The 13,887-nt window shown below is 51.5% G+C and overlaps 1 protein-coding gene across 2 annotated transcripts in view; it reads right to left on the bottom strand.

The window, feature by feature from the left end:
• CSMD2 (CUB and Sushi multiple domains 2) overlaps window positions 1-13,887 on the bottom strand; it is a 604,641-nt gene that overhangs the window by 389,944 nt on the left and 200,810 nt on the right. For both annotated transcript variants that reach the window (XM_087446344.1, XM_087446345.1), the window contains exon 5: window positions 2,580-2,787. In XM_087446344.1, coding sequence (XP_087302470.1) covers window positions 2,580-2,787 — 208 coding nt within the window. The remainder of the gene's footprint in view (window positions 1-2,579; window positions 2,788-13,887) is intronic.

The following is a 13,887-nucleotide window of genomic DNA, read 5'->3' as shown; positions in this document are numbered from 1 at the left end:
TGTCTTGATCCTCCAAGTTTGTTTATCCACAATTGTTATGCAAGTATAAATTAGAACGAGAAACGCATCCTCCCTGGCACTGGCAACGCCCACCCTGTAAATAATTATAATTTAATCTTAGAGCAAAGGGTTCTGAATGACTCCCCTAATGATTTCCTCTGCTTAATTCCTTCCCCACTGAGTAACTTAATAGGAAAAGGAATACTGTTTCAGATTTGTTTCACTCGAGAAGTTTGGACGATGTGTAGACTCACACCTGGGGGAGGTAGAAGTTGTGGGAGGCCGTTGGGCCCACGGATGAACAAGTGAGTCGAAGAGGCCTTGGGATTGGAAGAGAGGGAACTGGCAAGGATATTCATCTTGGTATCTGTTCATAGAAGTGAAAAGTTGGGAACAACCTAACAAGAGATCTGGTGAGTACACTATGTCAGTCTTACGAGGGAATGCCACACAGCCATAACATCCTCCACAGGTGTAGCATGATGTGGTGTGCTGTTGTGGTGAAGAAGATGGGCTTACAGGTCCAACTAACCCGGGCTTGAATCCCAGCTCTGCTCCTTACTAGCTGTGTGACTTCGAGCAAGAGATATAACCTCCCTGGGCCTCATTTTCCTCATCTGTAAAAGGAGGCAAATTATGCTACCTATTTCATAGACTTTTTATAAAGATAAAATGAAATTATAGCTGTGAGCTTAGAAGCAGCCAGCCACATATTCATAATAAATGCTCAATAAATAACACTATTATCACACCCATGGTGTTTTAGAGGTATCTGTAATGATATAGAAAAAATTTTCATGATATAATGAGAAGTTAAAAATACATAACTACAGATATATTTTAAGATACTAATTTTGTAATATTAAAATATATATAAATAGCCAGATAGCTTGATCTAGGTGAAGCAAAAAGGCCAAAGGGGAATATAACAAAATTTTAATGCTTGTTCTTCATTTCTCTATACTTTTTAATATTTTCCATGTTTTCTATAAGGAGCATATGTATTATATTTCAATCAGAAAAATAGGTATTTTACAAAAAGAGGCATGGGGACAGAGGGTCTTCAGGCTGGGCAGGTCACTGGGATTCCAGTTCAGTGAAGGGTCATCTAGACTTTCACCCCAACTGCTAGCTCCAAATGCCCAGCCATTGCCCCTAGATGCGTTTACAGAGCATCAACGTCCACACGGCAATTTTAGTCTTCGGCTCACATGTGTTTCTCTCAATGCCCCATCCAGGGTGGTAAATGACCTGGCCAAGTTTACACGACAAGCTTGTGACACCAAGGTCTTCTGACTCCCAGGTCAGCTCGCCTTCTGCTGCACCGGTAAATTTGAGTTCTCCGGGCCATACTGGTCCCCAAATCTCAGAGTCTATACTTGGGAGGAGTCCGTTCCCACTTTATCCCTCTCAAATAGTCATACTTTGCTCCTACCATGGGTTTGTCTGATTTTCTCGCCCTCAAAGGACCACGTCTTACTCAACTGGTGCATCTACCACGTAGCATGACCTGGTATAAAAGAGTGTTCAATACATGTGCCCTGGCCTCCCGATTTCTCCTCCTCCCCCCTTCCTCCCCAGCCCCACTGACCACTGTGTCTCTGTCTCTCCTAGGCACTGTCCCTCCTGGACTCTTGCAGCCACCCTCCTGATGCTTCACTCAGAGTCCACAATGACACCTCCTCTGCCCTCGTCCCCAGGCACTGAGCCCTGCCTTCCTGGGCACTGGGCAGCAATGAAGGCTGCAAAGATGCCCCGCCTTGTCTGAAGCACATCTGGACACATCCTTCTATTGGCTCCTGACGTGCTGACACAGGTGGCCTGATGCCCTCATTCTGATCACACAGCCACAAGGCACATCCAAGAGAGTGTTCTAAACACTGCACTGCCACCCTCAAGGCTTGTCACTCAAACGACAAGCTGAACTGTTCCTTACGCCAACCTCAGCTGGGCATGTCCCATGGGTCTAAGTCTGGGAGACTACAAGCCACCAAGGCTGGTGAATCTTCAGTCACCCCTCTCCTCCTGAACCCGTGAGCATCGAGAGTCTCCATGGAGGGTGGAGCGCACCAAAGAAAAGCCCGTGCTTTTCTGTAAAGCCAGGACGATAGGGAGAGGGTTAGCCCTGCCCTTCAGACACCGAGACATGGTGCCTTTCCCGTCTCAGGGACCTGGGAGTGGGAAAAGCGATTGCCACCTAAGGTTTTATTCCAACTTCATTGGATGCTATGAATATGTCTTCCAGAAATGGAACAATATTTCAAATCACGTCACTGAGACCCTGTCCACATCCTGAGACCAGAACATTTTCAGTCTTAACGCAAGTTACTCGACCAATGCCCACTGTAAAATTTTCCAGCAAGGACATGCTTCAAATCGGATACCAAAATCACTGTAAAAATTTACCCCGGCTCTAAACATATGCAGTGATTTCTTATTGAGGTGAGAGAAAACTCTCCCACAATGGGTGCAGGCAGCAGCCACGGGGCCTTCAGCTGCAGGTCCAGGCGCCAAGGACGTGGAGCATCCCAGAAGCCACATTCAAAGGGACGGGGGAGGGGTGGGGACAGTGTGCTTACCAGAGGGAGGAGCCTTCGGTCCCAGTGACTTCCAGGAAGTCGTAACCATCCTCCAGCTGGAAGTCAATAAAGACCAGAGCAATGGTGTCTCCCAGTTCGGCCAGGATGGTCCACGTGCAGTCGGCATTGTTGTGGTACTCCGAGGGGAAGTGGGGGCTGGAGATGATGCCGCTCTGGCCCCGCAGGGTCCCGCCACAGGCATCGTCCGCTGTGGGCACAGAGACAAGAGGCTCACGTGAGTTGGTCTGGTTCCCAGGCCCTGGCACTCGTCATGAGCTTCACCCATGAGAGGCACAGAGCGTCCTGGAACATGATGTACAGACAGGAGGGGCCAAGATCCTAGTCTGAATTGGCTTAATAATAATGATACCAAGCACATCCATAGCCCTTACCATATGCCAGGCTCTGTTCTGAGAATTTTAGATGTTATTTAGAATTATTTAGATTTAGATATTATTACCAATTTCCTCATTGAAGAGATGAGAAAACCAAGGCACAGGGAGGTTAAGTAACCTGCCTGAGGTCACACAGCTAATGAGCTGGGATTTGGACTCTGCCATTCAGAGCACATTCTTAACTGCTATACTCCGTGATGACCAGGAAGGAAGGAGAACTCAGCTGTCACATTTATTTCCACGGTCACAACTGTGGTGAGTAGGATGTTTCTTCCCTCCAGATCTCACTAAACCTCAGATGTGATGGAACAAAACAAAAACTCAGGACAACTCACTGGGGCATTCCAGGTCCGTCAGAGCCTGGCTGGACCTCCGCAATCTTTCCTCTGCCCCTTGTACCCAGGCCAGCTCTGTTCCAGCACTGTTCATGGTCAGACCTCCCACCCTTGCTCACACCGTGCCCTCTGCCTAAGATGCCCTTGGTCCAGCAACACTTCTGATGCCTGGAGACCCAGCTCCAATGCCACCCTTTGGTAAAGCATCACTCTGCCAAGCTTTTAGTAACTGGTCTCTCTTCTGTGCTCCCGCAGCAACGTGTCCGACCTCGGATACTGTACTCCACGCTGTCTGAGCGACCTGTTCACATGTCTGTCTTCCACTCTAGGTTCTGAGCTCTGCCGGGAATCCCCAAGGGCGGGGACCATGTTCTCCTCATTCCTGTGGATGCTGCTTCAGCCTAAATTCCAGCTGAGACTTGATACTGAGAAAAAACGATCCGAGGAACATGCTCAGACCTATGATAGTCATGAGCACTGGCTTTTGAATGATTGCAGACCTCAGTCTGAATCCTTCCCCTGCTGCCCACTAGCTGGGTGACTGAGGGGGAGTTGTCCAAACTTTTAAGTCTACCCTCCCGGAGCCTGTATGCAAGTAAGTGATTATCATACACTTAGCATATGCTATATTAGAGATATGGACTAAAATGCAATGAAAGGAAAAATGCAATATCAGGGTTGAAATGTGTATCAGAGGCAGCAGAGAAACAATAATATAAGCTAATTTTTATTGAGTATTTAAACTACGCCAGGCACTATTCTAACTACTCTATCTATTTCATATAATACTTACTATGACCCTATGAAGTATCATTCCCATTTTACAGGTAAGGAAACCAAGGCACAAAGAGATTCAGTTATTTGCCAAAGGTGACACAGCTCACAGTGATTAAAAGAGCTGGAATTCTAATCCTACAGTCTGATTCCAGGGCCTACACTCTTAACCAATACACTCTTCTCTCTCTCAGGAGTACAGTTCACACTTTGAGGACAAAGATAAAGCAGCAAATTACTTTGCTTGGGTGAGTAAATTTGGGAAAGCTTAACAGAGGATGTGCCATTAGAGCTGGGTTTTGAAGGATGAATAGAAGTTCACTAGATAGAGAAAAAGGGAAGGGCATTTCAGAGAAGAGGGAACCAAATGTCATAAGCACACAAGCACAGGCCTGTCTAAGATGAGTAGCTCTAGACAGCTTATCACAGAGTGAACAGAGAGCAGGGGTGGGCAATGGTACTGGAAATGTAGGAGGAGCCACATGACAGGGAACACTGGACCAAAAAGATTTGGAAACAGCAGACTATATTGGGAAGAAAATGGATTTTGGGGTCAGTAAGGTCTAGATTTGAATTCAGGCTCCAGGATTTTCCAGCCATGTGACCTGGGGTTTATTTCTCTAAGTCTCATTTGGCTTCTCTGTACAATGGTATATTGTGACGACTGAATGGGATCATTAAGGTGACAGTACCTAGCATGAGCCAGTGATTGGCATAAGGTGGATGCCTGGCATACGCTAAGTTCTCCTTTTCTTTCCACTTCATCCTGAGGATCAAAGGGAGTGAAGAAATATGGTTACGTGTGCATTGCGGAGAGATTGCTGTGGCTGTGGCTGTGGCAGGGAGGGGGTCTGAGTCGGGGGGTGGGCAGGATGCTTTTGGTAGGACACAGTCACCAAAGTCCAGGTGAGGCCAGATGAGATCAGACCTAAGGCCGTGGGGATGGTGAGAAGAGGACTTATTGGAGAGATATGTAGGAAATAGAATCCACAGGACTTAGGAGTTGGGAGGGATGAACTCTGGTGTCAGCAGGAGCATCTGGATGGATGACAAGTGCCATTTCCTGCGGCGGGGAGCACCCTGTGGTGTGGAAGCAACCCGGAGATCAGTGTGGACACCAGGGCCAAGTGTGGGGAGGACGCCCTAGAGGAGAGATGGAGCAGACAGTAGGATACACAGAGCAACGTGGGATGGAGATAAAACTGAGCTCCTTCAGTGGCCTGAACTATTCTTATTAATGTCATTCTACAGGGTCAAGATCTATGTCAAGAGGATAAACCCATTTCTAAATGCCAGCTCTTGGGTATGAGCACAGACCCGAAGGGGCCACACTCAGAATGTTTCCCCCCCACATCCATTCACTGAGCACCTACTGTGTGCCAAACACTGGGCGAGGGCCAGCACCACATCATGAAAAGCCTGAATTCGTCCCTGCCCCTAAGTGTTTCTTAGAGTGGGCGCGGCCAGGCAAACATGCAGTGCCCCCAGAATTGTTATACCTGAGGAGTCAAGGCACAGCAATGGCACATGGACGTAGGGGAGGCTTCACAGAGGAGGCAACACTTGTGTTGAGGCATCCATCCACCCACCTATCCATTCATTCATTCATTCAACAAATGTTTACTGAGTGCCCACTACATGTCAGGCACTGTTCTAGGTGCTGGGGATTCATCTGTGAATAAAACCAAGGAAAATCCCTACCCTCACGGAGCTCACGTTCCATCAGTGGGAAACAGATCATCTCCGAGATAAACAGGTAAACCCTCTGCTAAATGAGGTGGCAGTAAATGCAGGAAGATGGCAAGTGTGCTGTGCTGGGAGTGGGGTATGGACATTTCAGAAGGGGGGTCAGGAAGGCCTCACTGACAGGCTGACATTTGAGCAAAGACCTGAAGGAGAGAGAGGGGAAGCCACGTGGTTATCTGGGGGAAGAGCATTCTAGATGAAACAGCAGATGCACAGGCCACAGGGTGCAGAGGCCTAGCACAGTTGAAGAGCATCAAGAAACCTGAGGGGCTGGAGCAGCGGGAGCCAGGAGGAGAGCGGCAGGGGACGAGCCCCATGGAGGGCCTGAGAGGCCACTGTTAGGGCTTGGGCTTTTACTTGAGTGAGAGGAGAAGCCAGTGGAGGGCTCTGAGCAGAGGATGACATGGTCTGACTTGTGTATTAACAGGATCCTTCGAGCTGTTGTGTCGACAACAGACCATAGAGGACGAGGGCCGAAGCAGCAGGGCTTGTAGAGGCTACTGCGATGGTCCAGGTGAGAGATGGTGGTGGCTGGGACCAGTGAGATGCAGTCAGAGTTTGACTATGTTTTGGATGCTGAGCTGGCAGGACTCACTTCCATTGAGAGCTGACCGCCTGGCGGGCTCAGGGGAGAGGGTGTCCCGGGCAGAGGGAACAGCGAGAGCCAGGCAGCTGAAGTGGTGGGTGTGGTGTGTGTAGGGACTTACCGTCAGGGCTGCCTGAACTCTAAGGGAAAGGAAGAGATGGCAGAGCCGGGGGGGCAGGAAGGCAAGGGCTATACTCTAAAGGGCCTTGGATGCCAAGTGAGGGAGCTGCGTTTCCATCGCCTCCTCCTCCTTCCTCCCTTGCTACCCCCAGTCCAGGTGCCCAGGCCCCCGCAAGGGGGGAGGGAGGGAAGGTAGGCAGATTTCCTTGCCTGGTTTTAAATCCAGTTCGATGGTGCTGTTTATTTGTCGTATCAGGTTGCACGGTATTTCCACCCCGGGTGTCCCTCTGGCAGGAGGCTGTGAAGTCTGACATCAGAGGCAGAGTTTGTCTCCTTCTGATGTAAATAACTTCACCGTGACCATTACCAGAGAGATAAGCTACAGGAGCCAGGCAGCAAGCAGGAGATTTGTCGATGTCCTTCCCAGCAAGCCCTGGGCCTGCTGGTTTCCAACAGTCCCACACTGGCCTTGTCTACACAGGTGGAACCGTCTACACCTCTAGCCACGATGGCTTAATCTTGACTGCACCCAAGGTTAGGAAAATCATGGTGAAAAAGGAGTGGGAGTGTGCTGGGGGGAGAAAAAAGAAGGGGCTCTTGGCAGAGGACACAGGGCACTCCAAGGAAGGGGGCCTTATGGGCACGGCGTGCTTGGGACGGCCAGCTCTCCCCCGCGGTGAACCTGCAGGATGCACGAGAGAGTTGTGGGGGTGGACGCTGAAGCGAGGGTAGAGATGAGCTCAGAGGGGCCGTGACGGTCTTGCTAAGGGGTTGGATGCTCCCCTGCAGGTCTCGGGGAGCCTCTGTAGGCTTTTCAGCAGGGAGTAAAAGCCTAGACTTGTTCTAGAAGGATGACTCTGGTGTCCACATGATGGCCGGATGCTGTGGCGTGGGGGTGGCGAGGGTGGCAGGTGAGGAGACCAGCAGTGAGGAGAACAGTGAAGAAGCTGTTCCGGTCATCAAGGCCTGAACCAGTGGCAGTGGCAGCGGGAGGGAAGAGAGGGACCAGAAGAGAGTCAAGAGCCAGGCTAGGGGAGAAGCAAGAGGTCGTGGTCTCCACCCTGGAGAGGGCAGTGAAGACAGGAGGAGGGAAGAGGACGCCGAGGTCTCTAACGGGGCGCCAGGGCTGACGATGATGCTGTTCCAGTGAACAGGGGCCCCAGAGGAGAGGCAGCTCTGGGGACAGTGAGGGCCCCTCCTCCTCTGCCCTTCCCCACCCCCATGCTGAGTGTGAGCTCCTGAGGGGTAACCAGGACCCGGAGCCTGGAGCCTGAGAGGCCAGGAGTCAGCAGGACGAAGAAGGAACTCGCTTCATGGGAGTGGAGAAAGGCCGGGGCCAGAATTGACACTTTAATGAGCAGCAGGCAGAAGCAAAGGTGCCTGGAAGGAGGCTGAGAGAGAGCAGTCCGCGGGGAGGGGAGCTCCGCGGTGGAAAAAGCGAGGGGGCAGCGTCAGGGGTGCAGGGACTCTGAGAACTGAGGACCAAGCAGGCCCCAGCTACCCTGCGTGGAGAAGTCTCTAACCAGGCCCACGGTCCACCGTCTCCTTCAACCTGGCCTGCGGATCTAGGGGGACAATGCATCAGCGGGGAACGCCAGAGAGAAAGCAGGTCTCGGGGGAGAGAGAAGGACCACCATCTCCTGCCTAGTTCCCGTTTTAGAAACCCCACTAGATACCCTACACTGTTCTCAACCTCAACTGACGAGGATGTCCTCATCCTCGCCTCCCACTGAACTCGGAGCTCCCTGTCTTGGAGAGAGTCAGCACTTTTCACCCTGTGCCTCATGCCAGAGGCCGGGGGACATCCTCAGCTCCCCCCGCACCCGACACCCAGCCAGTGACCCTGCCCGTCCTTCTAACCGGCCCTTGACTCGGTCTCCTGTCTCCACTGCACCTGCTCTACTCTACGCCAACCGCCAGCTGGGCTCCAAGTCACGCCCAGCCGTGAGGCCTCCCCCGGTCTCCCAGCATCCCTCCTGCCCCCGCCCGCCCATTCCTCACCCAGAGGCCGAGTGATCCGGAAAGCTCAGACCTGATGTCGCCACCCATCTCCATCAGAACCTTCCATAACTCCCGCTGCCGCTCAGGATAAAGGCAACTACCCCGAAGCTGACAAGGACCCTACAGGGGCTCGCCTCACCCCAGTCTCTGCCACCTACTTCCTGCCACCACACCGGCTTCCTCTCGCCTCTCCTGATGTGCCAAGCATCTCCCTGCTCGAGGACCTTTGAAAGTGCTATTTTCTCTTTCTAGAAACTTCTTCCCTACCTCGTTGGTAGGGTAAGGGGTAAAGAAGCCTTTAGGCCCCAGTCTAACTGTCACTCCCTCAAGATTCTTTCCAGAAATAGAATACCCCTTCTCCCCACCATATGCTTTCAGAGCACCACATACTTTCCCGTAATTAATTGATCAATTATGTAATTTATTTAATATCTAGACAGTAGACTCCCTGAGGGCAGGGGCCATGTCTGTTCCGTCCCCAGCCTCTACTACATTTCCTGGTGTACAGCAGGCACTCAATAAATATCTGATGAATAAATAAATGAAATAGGAAACTGAAACTCAGAGAGGTTAAGTGACTTTATGAAGGTCACACAGTAGGTGGCACAGTCTGGATTCCAGTCTCGCTGGCACCGGGACTGTGGTCTCATCACTACATCACACCTCTCTGCTTGACAGCAAAGCCATCCTGAGATATTCAAACTTCCCAATGTTAGTCAATGACTTCCAGACTGTGCCAGAACTGAGGACTCGGGAGCTTGAGACTCTGTGGCCAGAGCCGCCAGTCTGCTCTGCAGATGGCACCTTTGCCGCGTGCGTCTTCCCCGCCTCTCGGGCTCCTCTGACACCCTTGTTCCTGAACCATCCTGTTTTGATTGAAGATGCTGTAAAAGTTGTTTGGAGATTTTCTCCCACTTTAAACAAGGCATCATATTTCATGGTTACAACTTCAGAGTCATAAAACATAACCTTCAGCTGACACCACAGTCCTGAAATATTAATTTACACTTTCTCCTTCCCTGGCAATGGGTGTTTGGCACCGCCATTAAGTCATGTATATTCTAAGGTGCAGGTGCGTTAGGCTGATAGCTGCCTTTCCAAGTTTACGACTTTATTTATGATCGACTTTAAGGTCCCCTGAAATTTCTTCAATTAACTTAATTTTAGAGAGCTATCCCTCAGCCTTCTTTGACGTCTGTTAACTCTCCCATGACTCACAAATTTCAGGTGGGGATGGGGGAAGCCGCATCATATGCCTCCCCCACCATTTCAGGTCAACTCCAGAGCACAATCTCAGAGGCCTGGAAGCTTTGGGGTTGTTGGTATTGAGCTTCTGTTGATTTCCTCCCTTACCAGGAAGTGAAAATCCCACTAGGCCCTGGGGGAGAAGCCGCCATCTTACAACTCAAGAGCAAGACTGAGGGAATCAGGGCATGAGTTCCCCAAAGCCGTAGTGTCCCCGTTTTCTTGTACTATGTAGCTCTGCGTCCCTGGCTGGGGCCCCAATAGCCTGCTCAACCTCATCAATCCCTTCTCTGGGGGCTCAGGATGCTGCCCCTGTATCCTTGGCTTTATCAGGAACACCCCTCCTTAAAATTAAGAAATTGCCAATTACCTGAGAGCATCGCTATTTTTGCCACCTCCAGACTCCTTCCGTGGATACCGCCCCTCAAGGTATCCTTCTGCGGGGACGACTGTAGACAGGACATGGTATTTGGGTCTATAACTTCTCTGATGAGCTTTCATTATAGGCCAGGCATTGTGCTCAATGCTTCACCTGCATTTTCTCATTTAATCCTCAAACTGCTTGAAGAGACAGGTGTTATATCATCCACATTTGACAGACGAGGAAACTGAGGCTCAGTGAGTTTTTAAAACCTGCCCATGGTCACGTGGCTACTAAATGAAGAGCGCGGATTCGAATCCAGGACACTCTGACTCCTGACCCACGTCATTACCTACCTATTTCTCTGCCTCTCAGGCCTCGGCTGCTGCCATGCTGTTCCTGACATGGGCTAGAGCAGGATGCTGGAAGCACCAGACTATTCCTCCTGGTCCCCGTTCCTCTGCCTCAGGGGCCTGAGGTAGGGCTTTTGTGCTGCCTTCAAAGTGGGGGCCCAGCTACCCAGGCCCAGGTGGAGGTGGGTGAGCCAGCCTTCTTCATAAGAAGGAAAGCAGCCCCTGGCCCCACCCTGAAGCGGTATCTGCCCTGCAGAAGGACCTCAGGCCCTTTCCCTGAGCTTCTCTCCTAAAGAGCTCATGGGACAAGTTAAAGAGGAGGTCGGGGGGAGCCGCAGGAGACCGGGCCATCCCTGGCTGGTGGACCCGTGCAGGGGAGGCAGCTACGAGACGCCAAGCTCTCAGGCCCTGGACCACCCAGCCGGAGGAGCTCCAGAAGTAACGGCGTCATCACGCGTCTCCTCCTCAGGTCACAGGCCATCATCCTTGCCCGCAGTAGACAAGGGTGGTCAGGACCATGGCTGGTAGGCACGTGGACTTGGGCAGAATCCTGGCTCCACCACCCTCCAGCTGTGTGATCACAGGTAAAGTACCTCACCTCTCTGGGCTTCAGTTCCCTCGCCTGTAATAGAGATAATAGTATCTTAACAGTGGCAGTCAGAATCACAAGGACAGCTGACTCTCATGGAGTCACTGCTATGAACAAGGCCCTCTGCTGTGTGCTTGGCATTTGTCAACTCAAGCTCACTTCTACCATACGGGTTAAGTACTGTTATTATTCTCATTTGCAGGTGAGAAAACTGGGGCACAGAGAGGTTGAGTAGCTAGCCCAAAGTCACCCAGCTAGTGGGTGTGAGTGGCAGGGCCAGGATTTGAATCCAGATGGTCAGACTCCAGAGCCACGTTCTGAGCGGTTCTGCTCTAGTAATAGTGATGGCAAAGGGGACAGGACAAGGCCTAGTGATCCCCGTGGAAGTAGAGGAACCCTGCAGTTGGGAGTTTCTGGGAGCTGTGGTCCATGCCAAGGCTCCATGCTCAGAATCACTCAGGGTCCACACTGCACCTGGCTTGGTGTTTGGTGCTTTCTGCACGTTGTGTAATTAATCAGCACAACGGGGCCCAGCATGCAGTGCCCGGACCCTCCTTGCTATCTACCTTGTCATCTTAGGGTCTCATCCCTCTCCCAGATCTCTTTCTAGCTCAGAACTGCCCCCAGCCACAAAATTAACACCCCCTCCAGGTGTTGGATGTCTCACAGGGATCTCAGACGTTACCTGGACAAGATGAGCTCTCTTGACTCTCCTTGGGACACACACCTCCCGCTCCCTGTCCCAGGCACCCCCATCTTGGGCCTCAGCATCCCTACCTGGCCAGCACACCAGAAAGAGCCTAGGAGTCAACCTCGACCCTTTGTTCCATCAGCACCTACATCCAATCCACCAGCAAGGCCGGCAAACCATGGCCCCAATCTACCCCCTTCCCTCCATCTCTACCACGGCCACCCTCCACCGGGATGCATCATCTCCAGCCTGCATGCCTGCAATACTGCCTCCTAACTGGTCCCTGGTTGCGCCTCTTGCCCAGCTACAATCCCTCTCCCTTCTAGCATCCAGAATGATCTTTTTAAAAATTTAAGTTAAATCGCACCATATCTCTGCCTAAAACTCTTCCCTGGCTCTCTCCTGAACTTAGAACCAAACCCAAACTTCTTGCCCTACTTCACCACAGCCCCATCCTCACCCTCTGCCCTCTGCCCCACTCTGCTTTGCCACATGGGCCTGTTTTCTGTGCCTCTAACATGTCGGGCTCTCTCCTGCCTCAGGGCCTTTGCAACTGCTGTTCTTTTTGTCAGGAATGCACTACCCCGGGTCTTCACATAACAGGCTCCTTCTTGTCATTCAGGACTCAGTTCAAATGTCACCTCCTCAGAGAGTCCTCTCGTGACAGTGCCATCTAAAGTACCCTTCCTCATACTAGCTACTTTATTTCCTTCATAGCTCCTATCATGTTCTGGAATTTGTTTGATTTTTGTCTGTTTTCTGCCTCCCAGCTGCTAGAATGTAAACCCCATGAGATCGTGGATTTTGGTCTGACTTGTTCATCACTGCAATTCTCTATTTCTAGAACAATATCTGGCACTTAATAGGCAGTCAATAAATAATGAGTGGATCAACTGTCTGGCACACAGTAGGCACTCAATAAAAAGTCATTGAATCCTGAGCGAACAAATGGGTAAGTAATCAACCCTGTAAGTATGCCACTCATGTCCCCACTTTAAAACTCAGAGAGGTTTAGCAGCACACCACCACAGCGAGACCCACAGCTACGAGCTGGCACAGCCAGGGGTGAACTTCGGCCTGTCGGACTCTGTGCTCTTTCCATGCCTGACACACTGCTTTTGTTTCACATTCTGCAGGTTCCCCTACCTGGGGCCAGGAAATTTGGAATGCAGCTCAGTGCTCGCTGTCCAAGATTCTGCAGACCAAATGCCTGCTTCCCCAGGTCTGGTGGCAGCCTGCAGGGTTTGGCTTGAACCTCAGAGGCCAGGCGTTTCTTGCTCAGGCTTCTTTCTCTCCACCACCTGCCTCTCAGCCCCCAGCACATCTGAACCCAGTCCTCCCCCGGGCGGCCTTCTTTGATCCAGGGCCAACGCCCCTCACAGGTCAGAGGCCAGTTGCTGAAATCCACATGTCTTCCTTCTTGTGGATCAAAGAGGTTGCACAAAGCTCAGTCTCCCAGGGACCTCTGCCTTTGAAAAGGTGCCCAGAGTGACACAAAGTGAAGGGACATCACTGGCCCTGCCTCCTTTCCTCCGCCAGCTGGACCAAGCCTTGATGGGCCAGGAGCCTTGGGACGGGCCTCCTTGGAGGTCAGCCTCACACCTGCTCTGCCCCCTGATCCCAGCTGGCTCCTATTCCCCCTTAGTCTGAGCTGTGTCCCCAGACCGAGCCCACCTTTCAGCCAGGGACATGGCACTTCCTGTATGAAGCAGAGGCACACTGCCCTCCAACCTGCTCCGGGAAGCCTCAAACCCAGAAAGCTCATGTCGCTCAGAGCTGCTGGGCGGGTGGGCTAACTCAGGCCAGTAATTTCCCTTTGGGGCTTGTATTCCTACATGATCCTGATGGAGAATTAGACCCATCCAGCCATCGGTCATTCAGCAAATATTTACGGACCACTGCCCAGTGGATAAGGTTTATCCACTTGCAGATGCCAGCCCTTCAGATTGCTACATGAGAGGGAGAGAGGCTAAAAGGTTTTAATCCTTCCTGAGTATGAACCCGTTAACTCTGGCATGACTGCGGCTCCCGGCACGGCACGGCATGTGAGGAGCACGCTCCGCTCCTGTTTGGCTTGGCCTCCTAAGGAAGGATAGTTTGGAAAATCACTTT

The sequence above is a fragment of the Ceratotherium simum genome, chromosome 22, assembly GCF_057802395.1.
Source record: "Ceratotherium simum simum isolate JZ-2026a chromosome 22, ASM5780239v1, whole genome shotgun sequence".
NCBI lineage: Eukaryota > Metazoa > Chordata > Mammalia > Perissodactyla > Rhinocerotidae > Ceratotherium > Ceratotherium simum.
This window is presented reverse-complemented; position numbering and strand designations above follow the sequence as displayed.